Source organism: Poecilia reticulata, chromosome 11, assembly GCF_904066995.2.
Source record: "Poecilia reticulata chromosome 11, P_reticulata-male-v2, whole genome shotgun sequence".
Lineage (NCBI taxonomy): Eukaryota > Metazoa > Chordata > Actinopteri > Cyprinodontiformes > Poeciliidae > Poecilia > Poecilia reticulata.
This window is the reverse complement of record NC_088840.1, coordinates 3,000,542-3,019,398: the sequence shown is the minus strand read 5'-3', so window position 1 is coordinate 3,019,398 and position 18,857 is coordinate 3,000,542. Positions and strand designations below refer to the sequence as shown.

At 40.8% G+C, this 18,857-nt stretch overlaps 1 protein-coding gene across 4 annotated transcripts in view; it reads right to left on the bottom strand.

Moving 5' to 3' along the window:
* ptprua (protein tyrosine phosphatase receptor type Ua) overlaps window positions 1-18,857 on the bottom strand; it is a 211,960-nt gene that overhangs the window by 33,374 nt on the left and 159,729 nt on the right. The window contains exons 14-20 of one of the 4 annotated variants that reach the window (XM_008421304.3): window positions 14,102-14,240; window positions 12,607-12,636; window positions 12,048-12,208; window positions 11,565-11,752; window positions 7,506-7,578; window positions 6,303-6,379; window positions 1,870-1,887 (exon numbers count right to left, since the gene is read on the bottom strand). In XM_008421304.3, the coding sequence (XP_008419526.1) occupies window positions 1,870-1,887; window positions 6,303-6,379; window positions 7,506-7,578; window positions 11,565-11,752; window positions 12,048-12,208; window positions 12,607-12,636; window positions 14,102-14,240 (686 nt within the window). The remainder of the gene's footprint in view (window positions 1-1,869; window positions 1,888-6,302; window positions 6,380-7,505; window positions 7,579-11,564; window positions 11,753-12,047; window positions 12,209-12,606; window positions 12,637-14,101; window positions 14,241-18,857) is intronic. The other 3 variants (XM_008421305.3, XM_008421306.3, XM_008421309.3) reach the window with 3 other exon arrangements.

The window sequence follows — 18,857 nt, the reverse complement described above, 5'->3', positions numbered from 1 at the left end:
TACTTTCAAATAAAGGCCACTAGAGCCAACTAAACCTCTTAAAAAGAAAAAGTTGTATCATTCCAATGTGTTGAATCCATAACTCTTCTGGAAAATTTTCCCAAAACGCTGCATACGTAGAAGCTCCCAAATAGGCGGGGCTTGTTCCTCCAACGCCTGAATGAAACATCGACGTCTCCTCTGATTGGCTGAAAGATGATGAGTGATGAAAGACTGAATTCTGTTTTTTGGACAAAGATTTGCGCACATTTTTGATGGAAACACAGCTAGTGTTTATAAAGAAGCCAATATTTGTAAATGTAGTTCAAACAGCACAAACCCAACACCGACATGACAAGGAAAGATAAAACAAACAGCAGGAAAATCTGAAAAAAATCAGCACATGTTTACCCACTGATACTCCAACTAATCAATGATGTTTTTAACATTTTCAAATAGAGCAGAGTTAAAACAGCTAAGGGTTAAACGTTAGCTCTGGTTGTATTCTCCATGAGCCTCCAGCTGGTTAGGATTCATAAAGCTGCTCTTTCTTAACCTGAGAGACACTTTGTGCTGTAATAAAATCAGTTTGATGTTCTGAGTACATTCTGAAGGAACCCGTGTTAAGCATGCAGTATCTTGCTAAACTAGCTAAGCATGACTTTGCCTTCAGACGAACTGTAAAAACAGAGGATTCAGACTGAAGGTCCCATTTATACATAGAACAAACTGGTCTGAAAAAGAGCAAAATTAGAAGCTATTTCAGAATATATAAGGAGGTCAGATATTGGCTGACTTCTTTGTCGTTACATGAAATCTACATTCAGATGTCCAGGAAATAGTTTTAATCACTATGTTTGGCCCAAAACATACAAAGTTTGTATGGTAGTTCCTAATCATTTTGAGCAGTAAAGTTTTGAAACTGAGCAATGTTTTTATGTTTAAAGTAAGAACCACAACAAGAATAGGATAATAATCCCACAGATTACTATGTGTGTCACTAGGATGAAACTCCAATTACTTATCATCATTTTTCAATCAATATGAGGTGGTTGTGTCTCATTTTAAATCTCATCAAACAAACCTGAGATGAGATGGAACCAATGAGCCGAGTTTATGTCCCAGCAGCTGTACAGTTTGGAATGAGCCCTAAAGTAGGAAGATATTAACACTGCTCAGATAAGTATTTGTTTTCACAAATCGTGTTATTACAATATGAAGAATCTCTGGATCCTAAAGGTTTCAGACTTTTGGTCTAAGACATGCATGGATAATGATGAAAACTGTTTTGCAGTTAACTGCTATTATAATTTCATATTTTTATTAGCTAAAATGCTCAGACTGGTTAGTCACTGCTGCTGATATTACGCACAAATTTTAAAAATGTCAATAAAATCCCTGTTACCCAAACAGGATCCTGTGAATGACTGACTTTTATTAAATGGTCTCCATTTACACAGATTATAACAGATGGGTAGTCAGAACTCCAGCTCTTATTTCTCATGATAACATTTGATGGTTTTGGACCCTAAACCTGGCTGAATCCTCCATTTTCTGTTTTTCCAACATCCAGCATCACTGAAGATATTTACGGTGCCTTGTGTGACTCAGTGAATGTCTGAACACGAGCTTTGACTTGACCTAAGATTTTCTCCTCTTTTGCTGCACTTTCTGCAATCTTAAAGGACCTCTGGGTGAGCACATCTCCATCAGCAGAAGATGGCAGAGACTGAGACAGCTGCAGTCACAGACATGCTAAAACGTGAGTGTCGTAGGTGAAAAGGCTTAGGAGCTCAAACCAAACAAGGACAAGAAAATCTGCTGCTGCCAGGAAGAAGCAGTGGAGAGGGATGGAGGGATGAGGAAAGAGAAGAGAAGCAAGGTACTTACTTCCCTGTTTATCCGAATCTAAGATGGCGAAAAGATTGAGAATCAGAGGAGCAGGAAACAGAGAAAGAGAGAGAGAAGAGAGTTAGGGAAAAGACCAGAGCTAGTTATTATGATTACAGATCAGGAAACGTGTGATGAGACGGCCACAGAGGACCTGTGAAGAGGATGTTGTTCAACTTTGGTGTTTGAAGAAAACATTTTCTTAAAGAGCTTCATGTCTTAAAGTTACTGCTAAAAAAAAAAACAATGGACAGAAAGAAGAAGGTAGTTTAATAAGAGTCAATGTTTACAGCATCGATTGTTCTGTTTGTGTTAGCACGTCACAAACCAGCCATTTTTAAAAATCCACAAATCAAATTGTTGGAAGAAGTTTTCTTTCACAAATGTTTTGATCTCACGATTTATCCATGACTGTGTACTTAGTCAACCCACTTCACTGGGTGAGGAACAATCCCACAACAGAATTCAGTCAGAAGGGTTCTTTGTAAAAACATAAGGAAGCCTAGTCAAAGGAAATTCCACATCACTTAAACAATTAAAGGGTATATTTATCAGCGGTCTATCAGTCAATACTTAGTGTAGAATTGGTTCTGTATTGGTAACATCGTGATTCTGTACATCACTGTACTGGAACAGGTGACCCTGGAGCTTATTGAACACTTTTGGAAATCAAACATTTTTTGTTGCCAGTAAATGTCAGTAAATGTAAACTTGTGGATTATCCAGAAAACTACTCTTTCAGGTGTGAGTTTGTAGGCAAAATCTAAATCCTATGTGGTGCCAGAAGATGCAAAGCCATAATGATGGCATGCTTTTATTTGCTGGTGAATGAATAAGACAGTAGCTGAGTTTCCATTTCAAACATCAAGATCATGTGATCTTCTGGTGTGAAGATCACATGATCTTCACACATGATCTTCACACAAGACCATGTAACTTGTGTGAAGCTAACAAGTGTTTCCTTTGCAGCTTCGCAAAATAAACCAATTTCGACATGGCCAAAATAAAAACCCCAAAAAAAACAAAATAAAAAAGAAAGAAAAACACGTCATCCTAACGCCAAAGCTTTTTAATGAAAAACAAGTTATTTTGATATTGGTGTGTTTCTGTTAAGCAAGTTTATTTTCAAATTGTCAAATTGCACAATTATACGGTAAATGGAAACATAGCTAAAGATTCTAAACAAACAGGCCCCAGTATAATAGCAATCAGCCTTATTGGCAGAGTGATTTTAACTTCATCTGTGCTGAACCCTTTATAGTCACTAATGAAAAAAAAAAAAAAGCATTCTCCTGGTTTTAGGTTGATGGTGTTATGCCTCCATTTACAGCATTTAGAGAACCGATAAAACACAAAGACGTTGGAATCTATCAGTCTGGACAAGGCTACAAAACCATTTCAAAGTCTTTGAGACTCCAGTGAACAACAGTGAGAGCCGTTAGCCGTTAAATGAAGAAAACATGAATCAATATTAGAGTCCCATGTCCAGAACTACAGGTGACCAAAGAGACCACACTGGGTCGTTTCACATTTGCTTAAAAAACATTAAAAACATAGAAAGATGAAAATTCCACATGTTGCTAAACATGGTGGTGATGTGATGGCCTGGGACTGTTTCATGTCTTTAGGACCTGGATGACTTGCTGTAATTGAAGGAATCAAAAAAAAAAAAAATCTCTGAAATCCAGAAGGAAAAAAAACAGACCTCACTTTGAAACTAAACTCACGCTAAAGTCATACAAGCTCACATAAAAAAGTTGTCTAGTCAAAGTCTGGACTTAAATCCAACTGAGGTGCTCCGACATAACCTTAAACTGGGCGTCCATGTAAAATAAATAAAAAAATACAAAATAAATCTCCCGATAAGAGTGGCTGAAAGTTCCTCCATACCAACGTAGAAACCCAACCTGTCACAACAACCAAACTGGATCAACACGTCGTTGGTTTAGAGCCCATCATCTATGTTTTAGTTTACACTTTCACCAATACGTTACTATTCTGTGAAATCCTTCAGCAACAGTATCTGTTTTTTATCTGTTATTCATAGCTTGTCTGAAGATGAGTTCAGCTGGGAGTTACAGCTGGCGTTGTTTTGGAAAGACTAACAGTCTCAAAAACGTTGCTGAGGAAGACGAGGGAGATGAGGATACACTGAAGAGGAATATGTTAAGGATTTCCAACTGACAGAGCTGAAGAGCCAGAGGAAGTGTGTGTGTGCTCCAAACAACCCGTTTCAGTGTGCAGTGTGCGTCAGGTTATAATTCATGCAAATTCATGCTAAATACATTTCTCTCACCACTGGAGCATTTGGCCATGACTGTACATAAATTCCACTTAGAGTAAATTTTAAATCGTGTTTATCATTTACAGGAGCCTCAGCTGACTGTTGTGTCTAAATGTGGTGCTGCAGATGACCGGTCGTCACGTCCATGATACAGTTTGTAGTTTGGAAAACTGGCATTAGCCAAACCCGTTACACTGACTTCTCCTCATATGGGTGTAAATAGAATCAGCATTAAATAAGTACAGGACAGTTGGCTGTTCCAGTTGAGACATTTTCTAAGTCTCAACTAGTTTGCAACTGATGAAACTTGGCAATGACTGTGGTTCATCAGTCAACTAAATGTCTCACTAAAATGGCCGTTTTCTGAAAAACGAGAGGGGAAAGCAGCAGACCGGCACATTTCAGCCTCGGTCTTTTCTGTACATAATTTGGAACTGTTGATGTCGATGGCCAATTAATTACACAAAGGTCCTTAGAGCTTTCACTCTAATGGAGCACTTACAGACCACTCAAGGGGAATAAGGAGGCCACACTAAACACGGTTTTCTCTCCCTCGGCTCTTCCGCCTACTTTCCCTTTTTTTTTTTCCTGTTTGACAATAAGAGAAGAGGCATTCAAAGATAACAAGAAGCTGCTAAAACTTCAGCCCCCTCAGTCAAAACCCGCAGAACAACACTGAGCTGTTTTCAGGGAGAGAAGCGGAGCTCAGCCTGAGCTGGAGATGCTTCCGACTGTCGTAACGCAAAGGTTTCAGACATGAGGGGGCAAACCAGGGTTATAATAGTTTGGGGTTTTCATTAGAGCTTAGTTTTATTTTGTTGTGACTTTTTATTTCTCTAACTAAGTTAAGGTGAGTTCACACTAAACGCGTTACATGCGTCCGACGCTTCAAGTTCAAGGCGTTTGCACTTTGAATGCAGATGCTTGACATTTTGCTCGACACCTACAGCTTCACGCATCAGGCACGTCTGGTTTACATTCAAGTCTATGTGGAAAAAATAGCTCTAACTGTTGTTTGCCATTGTGGGCCTATTTGTTGGACGCTAGTCGCTCGAAACACGCTGCAACGGGTCCTCCACGGGCCCTCACCGGCCCCTCACCGGGCCCTCCACGGCCCCTCACCGGGCCCTCCATGGGCCCTCACCGGGCCCTCACCGGCCCCTCACCGGGCCCTCCATGGGCCCTCACCGGGCCCTCCACGGTCCTCCACATAGACTATGAATGTAAACCAGACATCTGATGTGTGAAATGCGTTTGGTCTGAAGGCCCCATTAGTTTGAATTAGTTTTTAGAGTGTGTTTTATGTTTTTATTATTTATTATTAGTTACATACTGTTAAGTTTTAGCTTGCTTTAGATTTTATAAAAGCAGTAGTTTTAGCTTTTTCTAACTTTGGTTCATTTTCAGGTACAGAAGGATCAAAGATTTCATTATATGTACATCAGTTGGGTAATGATTACTCAACAGAATAACCATTTTAAAAGAAATGTAGTTCTTGAACAACAGCCTGGAGTTTTCATCCAACTTTTGCTGCCACCATTTCGTGGACTAAACGTCACCATTAGGAGTATGGAGAGCCGTAATTTGCCAAAAGCTGACATAAACTGCTTGTGTGGGAAAAAAACATTTCACAATAATTTGAAATCTAATAAATAGATTCACAAATACAGAAATGAAGGATTTATATCCATAATTTCAGTATGTTTTAGATTTTCAAATCAGTTACCTATAGTTTTTCCCCATTTCTTATTTATTTAATTAAAAGAAAATGTTTTCTCAATTTTAGTTAGTTTTAGTTAACTTTGATAACCTCGGTCCAGCCTGACGCTGGCCGGATCCGACCTGGAGGTGAGATCACAGCGTCTGGAAGCACAGCCGCGCTCGGGCCCCGGCTGCTTCACTGCAGCATCGGGGGCGAGTCACGAGGCAGCGCTGCTCTGAGCTTCTGGGCTCCTGTAGGATGTTTGGACTCTGTGTGATAACATCTGAGCAGAAAGCCCACATACGCTGGAGCAGAAATACACCGCCGTGCCGTGGGTGCAGCCATTACAGGACGGCTAAGACCAGCAGCGTGCGGAGGAGTGGGGTGGCTGGTAAAGCAGTGGGGTCAACCCTTACAAAAGGAGAAGAAATTAGGAATTCAACTTACGTCTATGTAGTTGGCATTGACATAATCTGAGCTGGGGTCTGCCAGCAGAGAGTGGAGCTTGACTCGATGTCGATCAGCTGGAGTGAAGGAAAACGAGGGTTAGTTTGTGTTTCTGTCTGTTTTTCCATGTATACCTTATTTGGTTTTTCACTCTGGTTTCCTGTTAGCATCCAGTCACATTGAAACATATGAAAACTCCGTAAGCACTCTGAGTTAGCGCTCCAATTGTTGATGGGTTTAAATACTGTTTGCTGTTGTTCAGACTCCTCTAATTTCTCTTTACTGTATAATTTGTATTTAATGTTTGGGAACATTAAATACAAATTATTTAACTAGCTGTGTTCGCACAGCTAGTTTGCACTAGCTGTGTTTCCGTTACAAATCTTAGTGTATGTTTTTTGTGCTAATGTCAAATTAAACACAATTTCACAATTGTGTCCATTAAATGACATTAAAATCACATGTGAATAAGCTTGTTTACATTATAAGCCAAATCTGTAGTACCGCAATTCCACCACATTTCGTGCTATCTGAAAAATTCCAACGGTTTCTTGAAGGAGAGACGTTGTGCATTCCAGCAAATATCGGATTATTACGATAATTTCCCCCCACGTAGCAGGGAGTGAAATTAATCTTATGGGCACTCTTTTAATAGATGATGATTTTGCAAAAAAAAAACTTGCTAGATATTGAAAATTCCAGTTGTTATGGATAAATGGGCAAATATATTTACTCACAGAACATTTAAAGAACTGCGTACAATTAAAATAAGCAAAACTATCCAGGCGGAGATTTTAAATTTTGGACATAAAGGGTTAAAAATCAAAGGATGGAATTGAGTTTGCATTTAAACTCGTTTTTACAAGAGATATATTCAGAATTCAGCCATGGTTCTAGCGCTCATCATCTATCAGCCAATCAGAAGAGACGTCAGTGTCTCATTCAGGCATTGGAGCAACAAGTCCCGCCTACTTGGAAGCGGCTACATATGCAGCGTTTTAAGGATGGTCCAGTCAGCTGTTTTACAGTACAGCTATGGATTAAACACGTTGATTTGATATTAACTAATAGGAGATTTTATTTTGAAGCCATATCACCCAGTCCTACAAAGCATTGTCAATTATGGCAGAATAGCTCCACTTTGAAGGGTTAATAACATCATGGCTGTCCGGGCCGGACCTCTTCCTGCTGAGCTTTACTCACGGCTGAGCAGGCTGTCGTGTCGACCTTTGGTCTTGTCTTTCTTCTTGGTGGCATCCCAGCCATCGAAGAAACTCTGCAAAGTCAGAAATTACAGTTAAGATTATGGTGTTACTGCTAATAAACCACCACTCATAAAAAACAGACCCCTGGGGAAAGAGTTGCCTTCAGTCTGCTTATATCTTCTAATAATGACTTTGGTTTTACAGGGAAAAAAAAGATAAAAGTAACAACAACAAACCCAACATGATGTGTCTTTGAAACATCTTGAAAGTCGCAATTAGACGGAGTTTGCTAATGCATTCCCGAGAGCTACCCCAAGGTCTGATTAGCTCCTGAATTAAAGCCTCTTGCCAAGTCATCAGCAGACATCTGCCACAACACATCACAGAGAGGCTGAGGCTGCGCTCGCCCTCATTCCACATGCAGAGGCAGGCGCGCTGCTTAAACAAGCCGCCATTCTGGAATACCTTGGAGGTCCGCTGTTGTTTACAGTATACGGCTTCCATCGACAGAATCTGCCGCCGCCGCAAAATGGTGCGCTGATGGTAAAAAGCCGAGGATGAACAGCTTTGTATCTGGATAAGAGTGATTTAAGACCCGCGTCGTTTTCTTTTGCATTTAAACTCGTTGTTTAATTTTCTTGATTTATCAATAACAGTAAACTGGACCAAGAGACCAGAGAGAACTGGGTATAGTTCTCACAAGATGATGTGAGAACTTTACCAGCCACTACTGGATGCAGGTCATATTTCAGTTAATATTAATTACCAGAGACAATTTCATATGCAAATTCCAAGCATTTTTGTTTAGGAGCAGTACTTATGTGGAAATGTGTTTCGCTTTACCACTTTCTCTCAGATAAACGTTTTAGAAACAGAGAGGTGGTGGCTCAAGTAGAAACAGTGGACCTCCACCTATCTGCCAATATTTCTGTAGAACGCACCTCCAACGACTCACTGATTTGCAACTTTTTTGTAGAGAGTATCTAAAATGCAAATAAATAGAACAAAAACAGAAAAAAAAATCTGTGAAACTCGCTTGTCAAACAACATGGTGGCCTTGGGCGTGCTGACATATCTCTGAGCATAGCCTGGTAAAAATCAGCAGATTGTTCTATGAGTTGCTTCGTTCAGAGGGTCTGGGCTCTCAACTGTTGAGAAACAGCTGCTTCCTGGAGGCGTGGCCTCTGTTGAATGTTTTACCCAATCATTAACGTCTGCCTGTGATGTGCTATAAAAAACAGTCCTCTACTGCAAAGAGAGAAGTGCCAATCCAAACAAGGCAGCTGTTAACGTTAATTCAATATTTAGAAGCGTGACCAACACAAACTGAACGGCTTCGTTCACTTCCTCGACTGCCATCGCTAAAACTACTGACAAACTGTACTTCTAAAACGGAGCAGAAAATCAGCGTCATCATTCATAACTTGCTCTTTTGACTCAGTATAAACTCTACCAAAGAAATCCAAGTGGATGGGAGAAAGCCCCACAGAGCACAGAAGGGAGATGAGAATCAAGTGGAAATGTGTAGGAAGACAACGGCCATTCTACTCAGAACTTGGACACGCAAGTGGTGCATTAGTGAAAAAAAATGTAATCTGTTACTATTCATTATCTTATGCCTCATTGGTGTATACCGTCTTCAGTGTTGCTCACTGAAAAGCAAAACCTAATGTTATCTGCAGGTGACAACTTTAAGCGTCAGTTTAAAGCTGCATTATGTAACATTCATAAAAAATATCTTTTTTACATACTGATTAAGATTATCCTGTTGTGACAGTATAATCTGTAAAAAGAAAAATCAAGCTAATCTGTCTTCTCCCAGCATTCCCAATCAGAGCCCGGAGGAGGGTCTTACTGTAGTAAGACACACCTACCTCTACTTTCACCACCACATCGTCTGCAACAAATGCTAAAGCTAGTTAGCATAGCTACCAATGACGGCAGATAAACGGTTTCCCTGTAACGGAAACAGCTTAGGGTTACAATGATAACCCTAAGCTGTTTCTCCACCATTAGCACATTCAGCAATAGTAGCTCAGGGAGGAGATGGATCTTTTCACAGATGGTCTCTCATGTTATACTGTCACAACATAGTGACAATTTACAAGGTGTTTTTACAAAGATATCTTTTGTAAAAGTTACACATTGCAGCTTTAACCACTTCCAACCAATAATTGTGATTTCTGGCTTCGAAGTGGTGCATCCTTGATATAATATTTTATCTAAATACTTCCTGTTTGGTCAACATGATAAGGAATCCAAAGCTCCTCATAAATACTGTACACCCTCCCCCCCCCCCCCACCCCCCTTGCCACCGCCCCACACAGACCCCTGAGGGCCCTCGCCAGACGTGTGCTGATCAATGGTCAATGGCAGAGCCAGCCGGCCCCGGTGGGGAATAAGGGTTATGAAGTCTGACAGCAGAGTGCTCACTGATCTCCTTCATCTTGTTTATTTCTCCAGGCGATGGGAAGCTAGAGTGCCGAGTTGAAAAAGCGACCCATATATTGATTTTGTTAGCGGGAAATTTGCCGGGCCTGCGAGGGACGGCTTAATGAATCGAAAAGTGCATCTCTCTCTCTGGCAGGTGGAGGTGCGAAAAAGACTCATCACAACTGTTTGATCTGGAGGACTGCAGATAATAGCAGGCAGAGAGAGAAGCAGCAGGTGTGACTTTGGAAGGCGCAATTAGTCCGAACAGGGTCACACCAAGCAGGAAACCCAGCACTAATGAGGGAAACTTCATTTTCCCTGATTGGTCATGAATGAATAAAGAAGACGCTGTGTGATTGTTTCTGCTTGTTTTTCTCGCTGTAGTTGTTGGAGAGTGGTGAAGGATCGTCCTGCACGCGCGCTTGAGCTGCTTGGCCATGGAAACCCCAGTGTTCTGGAGCAGTCAGAGCTTACACAACAGCCTGTAGGGCTCAGCGCAAGGTCTTCGCCGGCAAACTGGTGAGCTCAGCTGTTCAGGGACCCGGCTTCGTGGAGTTTGTTTAAAAAGTGCTCACAAACAAAAGAAACAAACTGTTGCGGCGCTCGAGGCCATGCACACTTCTCTTGTCCAGAACCAAAGAGAATCGGCCAAGACTGGATGTGCCGACCAGAACAGATATGATCCATAGCAAAAGTATTCTTGTCCCTTGAAAATGTTCAACATTTTGTAAGCTTACAGTCCCAGACTGTAGGTAGGAATTTACGTAGTAGGCCCTGAATCTGAGACGTGGTGAGAAGTTCACATGTTTTTTTCCAATTCAAAATCTGATAAATTTGGTGTGTGGTGTCCCAATTCGAAAAGTTTCTCCATGAAAAAAAACAAATCCTTCCACCTCCTCCCTGAGGTTCTATTACCATGTGAAGAAATGCAGCGACCCCGTCAGAAACAACCAATCAGAGAACAGAGGAGGGGCAATCATGCTTGTGTACTCGTTGCTCAATGTGTTAATGTCAGAGAAACAACTTACTTTTACAGGAAAACTGTTTATCCACTGTCATCAGTGGCTAAGCTAACTAGCCTTAGCACAGCTAAGTCCCAGGATGACTGAAGATGTTCTCTGTGTGATTTGGGCGAAAATGAGAGTGAAGTTCAATTTTGTTTTACTGTCCTGTGTACTTGAGGTTGAGAAAAGCTTTACTTACTAAAATACTTGATGTTTATCCAGATTTCTTTTATTTAACTGATAAGGACAAAATGTTTTATTTATTTAAGTATTTTGTGTTTCAGTTAGCACTGTTTATTTTGAAGGCCTGACACCTTAGGAAGGGGACACTTTTTGTTTAAGGAATATTTATGTCTGTCTTGTAAGCCTATATGGGTGGGACACCTGTAAAAGGGTGAATGACATATGAAAATAAAGTCCGTCCATCCATCCATCCATCCATAGCATGGCATGGCTCCATTGGGATGAACCAACTGTAGTGCATACACGAGAGTGGTTGTCAGTGCTAAGACCCTCCTCCTGGCTCTGATTGGTTGTTACTGGCTGAGCTGTGTGCTTCTGTACTGACAGCTCTGGGAGAAAACAGATAGATTTTTTTCTTCCCTTGCTTCACGCCTCACCTCGTACTCCTGCTTGAAGCCGTATCCCTCAGACGTCTTCATCTGGTTGATATGCTGAAGCAGGTCGGCGACCCTCACCGCCGGGTGGAGCTGACCCGTGTGGTACGGAGAACTCTTCCTCCGACAGTGGCGCTGCGGCGAGCCTCCCAGCAAGCTGCTGGACTCGTTGACCGAGCTACGCTGCTCATCTGGCAACACACAGAAATCACACTGCAATACAATCTTTTATTTTATTTACTTCCATGCAAATAAGCGAAGGCAGCAACAGAGGGAGAAGGAAGTCAATGTTTCTGAAGGGAGGGCTGAGTGGAATATTCAAACAGACAAGAGACTCCTCTGCTGAGAGCACCATGTGTCTTGGCAGAGCAGATTGCATGCATGCTTAGAAGTAAACAAAGCTGAAGGTCAGGAAGAAGGGAGCTGCTTTGTCTCCAGACAGTTTTTTCTCGAGAGCGCCCCATATGCTCCTCGCAGTCGCCTTACTTCGAGCGTTGCAGCCGTGGGCGTCCATGAAGGAGTGAGCCATCCTCTCGTCCTGCTGGAGGGTGCTCTGCTCCGTCAGACTGCAGTCCAGAGGGCTCAGCTTCCGGCTCTTCTCCTGCCTGTAGGACATGGCCGCCTTGTTTATGGCCACCTTCTTCCTACTGCAGAAGAGACCCACGCAGAGCGGTGGGAGGACAGAGAGACGTAACAGAAGGAGGCCAGCAAGGAAGGGAAAGAAGATTGAGTGTAAGACAGGGGAAACGAGATAAGAAAGGACAGGAGGGGTGGGCTGGTGGGGAGATGACAAATTATAGTGAGAGGGGTGGATAAGGGGAGAAAAGATTGAAATTGCATGAAAGGGAGGGAAGGAGGGGTGAGATCAGATAGCAAGAAATGGTCTGTGGGTCTGGAAGAAGGTGGAGGTGGTGTGTACAATAGCATAGGGTGAGGGTGGAGGGAATGGGGGGGCAGCAATGCTTATTTCCTCTCTAGTACTCCGGGGGCTACGAGGGACAGTCAGGGGGAGGGTGGAAAGCAAAGGGACAGAGGAGTAACTTACGGGTAGTAAGGGTAAGAATAGAAGTCCCTTCTGATTAGCGTGAAGGAGAGACAGAGAGTGAGGAGAGAACAACAGGAAGAGAGGTGATTATGGTTCATCCAGATGGGCATCAACAAAAGAAATGAAGAGTTTGTCTGAATGCTGCTGAATGCTGTGTTCCCAGTATCATGAGTCAGGGTATTAAAGGGAAGCTTCTGATATGTGGGGCAGCTCTGAATCTCCCACAGAGGAGTCCAGACCATCGGCTGCTCAAACAATCATCAATTTCAGGGATCAAAAACACAAATAGAAAATGTGACCGTCCCCCAACGTAGTCGTCGGTCATGTTTGGCGGAAACAGATGCAAAAGGTAAAACCTTGTACTGGTGTGGCACAGCAAACTGTTTGGCTGGAAACGCTGTTCCCTGTTTTGTATGTGACAGCGAGATGTTGAGAATCGGTCATAAGGACACACAGCAGCCATGCTGACACTTTGTGACGCACTGACAGGTGGCTGACCTAATGGAGAAGAAACAATGCTAGACGCTCAACTAGCTCATCAAACAAGCTAGCATCCATTCAGATTGTGGGAAATTAAGGAATTATTCCTGAGAACTGTAGGTAATCGGTTCGCTCAGCAATAAAACCTCAATTTACAGTTGACTTATTCAGTCATTTATGCCATAAAGTTCCCAACTTCATGGCATATAAAATGAAGCTTTAAAACATTTTACAAGAGTCTAGGGCGACCTTAAACCCTCTAAATAAATGCATCAGTATCAAAAATATGCTTGGCATAAACTCTGCTCCCCTGTGTGTGTGAATGTGTGTATATGGGGCGGTGATGGGAGTGGAGGGAGGGAAGGGGTATTCTGGTTTTTCACCCAATTATAGCAAAGGCAGTGACTGTACATGCAGAAAGGCCTAATCTTTTGGCTAAATATAAACATGGCTGCTGAATCTTATCAGTCGCTGCCTCCTTCTAAACACGCCCTATTCATTCTTCCTCCGTTCATAGAGAGAAAGAGAGAGCTCTGAATCTCCCAGCCTCCTCCTGGAAAATAGAAAACAACCTTCCTAACCAATTACCAGGCCATCCACTGGCACCTCACAGCTGCCCGCCTCATGTAATTGAGTGGGCAATGGAATAACATGCCCCTTGATGAAATTTTTCACACTCAAGACGAGTGTTCCACCGTCGCCCGGCAAGCGAAGGAAGAAGCACGGTGCAGGTGCGAGCGACTGCAGAGGTGATTTGCAAGTGGAGCGCAACCGGCGCCGCCCAGCGAGAGCCAATGTGCCGGTCCGACACGATGACTTCGTAGCGAACACAAAAGCCCCCGGCAAGGCGAAGGATTAGCGCTCCGCTAACTCTGGCTGGGATTTACTCTTGTTGGCTGCCAAGTGGGATGGTGATGGATCACCTACTGCCAGGTGGACAGAGAGCCGGCAGCAGAACCGTCAAAAGGGTTCTGAAGCTGTCCCGATCCGGTGGGCCACGCCGACAGCCACTCACCCCTTCTTCACGATGATGACGATGGCCCCCAGGAGGAGAACCAGAACCGCCAGACCGCCGGCGCAGGCGCCCAGGATCAGGCCCATGTCCTCGGCATGCTGGGATACCTCCAGAGCTCGCTTGGAGTCTTTACAGGCAGCTGTAGGTGGAGCAGAGCAGAATATTAGTGAAATGTTTCATTATTGAAGGAAGTGAAACGAACTCTGCACTCCAAAAACAATACATTTTACCAGGTTTACTTGGTCCAGTTTCTAGTGCAAATATCTTAGTACAGTTAATGCAAGAGAAAACTAATTTAAAACTTCAAAGCAACCTCCTTAATATTGGTAGTTCAATCTGGAGAAACTCAGATGGACAAAAGGGAACAATTAAAAAATTTAATGACAGGAATGAATAACAGTTCTTTGGCGCTCGGACCCCGGCAGCTAATTTGAGCTGAGATTTGATGTGAACTCGATGAACATCCCGATAACTGATTAGGGATGCTCTCCTCCAGGGCCCGACACTGGTGGGGGTGGTCGGGAAAGGGTGCCATCCTAGAGCTGAAGGATGTGGGTGGAGAAGGGGAGGTGGTGGGTTGAACGCAGCTGGGAATCAGCTGACGGCTTGGGTGTGGATCCTTTTGAGCCTGATTGCTGATTGAACGCGCCGGGTGAGGACCAGTGCTGAGGTCAGAGATGAGCATGACGTTGATGGGCGAACGAAGGGGGTGGAGTCTTCCAGCTTGAACTTTCGCTAAAGCTTCCATATTATTTCACTAGAAGCATGGAAAAAATATCTTGTTATAAGTTAAATAATCTGCCAATTGAACAAGTACTTTTTCATCAATATTAAGAAATTATTGACTTAAAACAAGTTTTTATCTCTTTGTAAGTTAGTTTTGTCTTATTTCTGAACTACGATATTTGCACTAAAAACTGAAACCAAAACTACTCAGAAAGAGTTTGTGTTTTTGCAACGTATAGATTCATTTCTCACAGGCGGATGTTTTAAAGCCTTTATTTCTGTTATTTATTGCAGTGAATGAAAACATGATGTTATAATAATAGAATATCATATTTGAGTTATTGTGTGGAAATTTCGGGCAACACATACTAAATAAACTTACAGCCGTTGTATGCAATATAAAAAAATACATAAAGTGGGATACTGGAAGCAAACAAATCCATTATTTTTGAAATATAATGCACTGCAATTCTGAGACCCTGTACAATTCAAAAACTGCAATTTATGTTCAAAGTAAGTAAGAAACCATCAACCTCCAAACAACATTTTAAAAAACAATGTATTAGAACAACAAAAAAAAAGTTTTTTAATTGGATTAAAGGATGAGTTCAAACTACAAAAATTAGTCAGTTTAAACTCTGTACAAAAAGTTAGCTTATTGTAAAATATCTTGTACAGGATGGGTGTCACAAACAACAAATGCTGTTGTTGATATGAATAATGTGTAAATAATTGTACATTCAATGTGGAGAATGTTGATGTTTAAGTGACATTAATCAATACTTTGAGTTCATCTGGAGAAGAGAGATTAAGATGATTGTATGTCGATGAGACAGGAAATGATAAGATCTTTTATCTTCTTCTTTTAGAACAAATTGTTTAAAATTGTATGTCAGTTGGCATAATTATTCACCGTCTCCTTTTTTTTCCTGTTTTTATTTTTTATTGTATGTTCAAAATAAATAAATAATTATGTATAAAACCCCAATGTGATGTTGGTTATTATGTTGAAATCATTCCCTTGACATCAGAAGACGGTGCAGGCTTCCACTTTGCAAACATAACCGATATAATAACTCATTCATCCCCCGGTTTATCAACCTTATTAATGATTGAAGGCGATGAGATGAGCTGCAGACAGGAAGCCTCTGAGGGCCTGCTGATGAATTCATTTTATTGAAATCAGTATTGATGTTGGAGATTTGATGAACAGACGGGTTGTGTCTCAGTAGAATGTGTGGGAAGACGACTGATAAATGTTTTACGATTTTTTTTAATATACTATTCATTTATTTTTATAATTTCTTATATTGTAGGCTGAGTGATGTAATTGTGGAAGCAGTGTTCCTCTGCTCAGAAAGAATTTCTCCCAGTAAAGGTTATTGACTTTCTAGACAAATAAGACACACAAAAATGTGGGCCTAATAAAAAAAATATGTTTAATAGTTGCTTTTTTAAACAGTCTCCTGTGGATGATACAATGTTTTAGTTTTGTTTTTTTTTTCCTGATTGTTGCAGTCTAAAATTCTAGATTTTGCAGCATACATACCAAAACGTTCTGGTCAAAGTTGCAATTTTCCTCACCAAAATAATTTAATACATAACCTTCTCAAAAAGATTTTAGTAATTAATATTTAAATTTCAAATAATATTTTCAAGCACCTTTTTGAAAAAGCACCTTAATATAAATCAAATCATATCCTGAGGAGAGGTCAAAGTGCAACAGGGGAATTCCATGTTGGTCATTCAAGTTAACATGAACTGTTAACAACACAGAAGCAAATCATGCAGTATAGTTTTTTGCAAAAAAAAAAAAAAAAAAAGAAAGAAAGAAAGAAAGAAAGAAAGAAAGAAAGAAAGAAAGAAAGAAAGAAAGAAAGAAAGAAAGAAAGAAAGAAAGAAAGAAAAAGAAAGAAAATAAAAAAGAAAATGTTAACATTTAGTGTCTCATACGCTTTCATCCTGCAGTTTGGCTCCAGAGAAGTTAAATTAGGAGTGGGCTAAGAATATTGGTTAATATTCAGCTGAGTTGCAGTGATTGGTCAGAAGCAGAAGGAGTTACAGAAAACATGAAGCTGATTGGTCAGATTAAAATTGCAAATTTGCTCAAAAATTGATGAGTGAATTTAATAACTTCGATCACAAAAACCAAACTGATTATTTTCAAAAGATACAGAGAAACAAGCCTCATATGAACACACGTTAAAATTTATTGACTATCAATGTTTACGTGACAGAGGAAAACCACAACTGAATGCATATTCAGTGAAATGATGAGAAGCAGGAGATCTGTTGGTATTCTGGACAGATTTATGCCCAAAAATGAGAGGGCTGTGCATCATGCATGGGGCAAATATATTTTCTGTTTGGTCTCATAAGCACTAGAGCAGCACAGTATATGGAATTCCAAATGCCAGCACAGCATGAAAAAAAGCATAGCAAAGGATGAAGAGGAGCATTTGAACTGCTGTATTTCAGATTCCTCCCCAACTGCCAGTGATTGAGCCATTTCAATAGTTTCACTGCCCTTAACATCCACACCTGATCTACGTTTCAGTAACTCAGAGGACGGTGACAGTGGTGGATGCAAAATGCTGATGGAAACAGAAGGAAATCAATAAATGCAAATTAGTTGCAAGACAAAATTCAGGATTATAATAATTAGTATACGCTTAGGTATTTTGCAGCACTTGGAGCAAACATTATATCTGTTAATATATTAAATTACCTACCTGTTAAATTCAGAATAGAACCTAAAATTCTGTTTGTCAAATCCATAACATTCATCTGACTGATCCAGATGTTCCTAATAGACTTCAGGCTCTGCTGGTTCCACGTAGGGATGCACCGATCCACTTTTTCACTTTTGATACCGATACCGATATCTAAGGTCTAGTATCATCCGATTCTGATCCGATACAAAAAACTGAGCAGAACTGACCTAAAAAGTTTCTATTTTTTTTAAATGCAGACACAAATGTACATAATTACACATTTATTTGCTAACTTTGCACCAGTACAGCAAACTGAAATACACCAATAGCTTAACAAGCTTGACTTAAAAGACCTGCCTCATATTCTACTCTTATAACCAGAGAACTGGAGATGCACCGATCTGTATTGGTCCCAATATTGACAAAAATAAACTAGATCAAGTATCGGTGATCATGTTTCTGTGCTTTGTGCTCTGAGCGACATCATGCTCTATTATTTATTTGTTGCAGTTTATTTTAACATGTCATGTTTGACCAAGTTAATCAACTTAGCAGGTTTTTTTGTTCAGGTTTTAACTATTTTCATTAATTTTTTTTTAAATAAAGGCTTCATCTGGTTCGGGGTTCTGTTTAAAGGTGACACCTTCCTGCAGGAAGGTAGATTTCCCTCTATAAATATATATGCTAACACCAAAAATGTCTCAACTGAGCCTAAACATGAAGACATGAACATTTTATGGAAGATTAAATGTCTGAAGTATGCAGTTTGTCCAGCATGTGTGTCTTGGAATGAAAGGTGTAAAATTAATGCATGGATGTCGTCAAGAATATGGAGTATGTTACTATTGCCACTTATTATTTATTTTTTAATGCTTAATGATCTGATTATAAGTGTTCCAAATATCATATATAACTGTCAATTAGTTGTCAAATATTAACTCAGTACATCAGAAAGTAGGTCTGTCTGCTGTCAGTTGGAGCCTTTCCAAGCATTCAGCATGCTGAGGTGAGTAACTATTCACCAGTGCAGACAGATTCAGCCACACGGTTTATAAAGTAACATTATAATCCAATTAGTTCTGGAATATTTAAATCATATTTATGAAAATTTGATGGCAGTGATGTATTTATGTTGTGTGCACCAAGTGATCAAGTTGGATATGCTGCGGTATCAAATGCACATAAAGGAACTGATGTAGCATCATTTTCCTAAAGCGGTGTATGTCGGGTAACAATCACATCCACATGATGCTTCTAGGCGATACTTAACCTCTTGTGGCTGCGCAACAACAAAAACCTCTGATATCAGCAGCAGC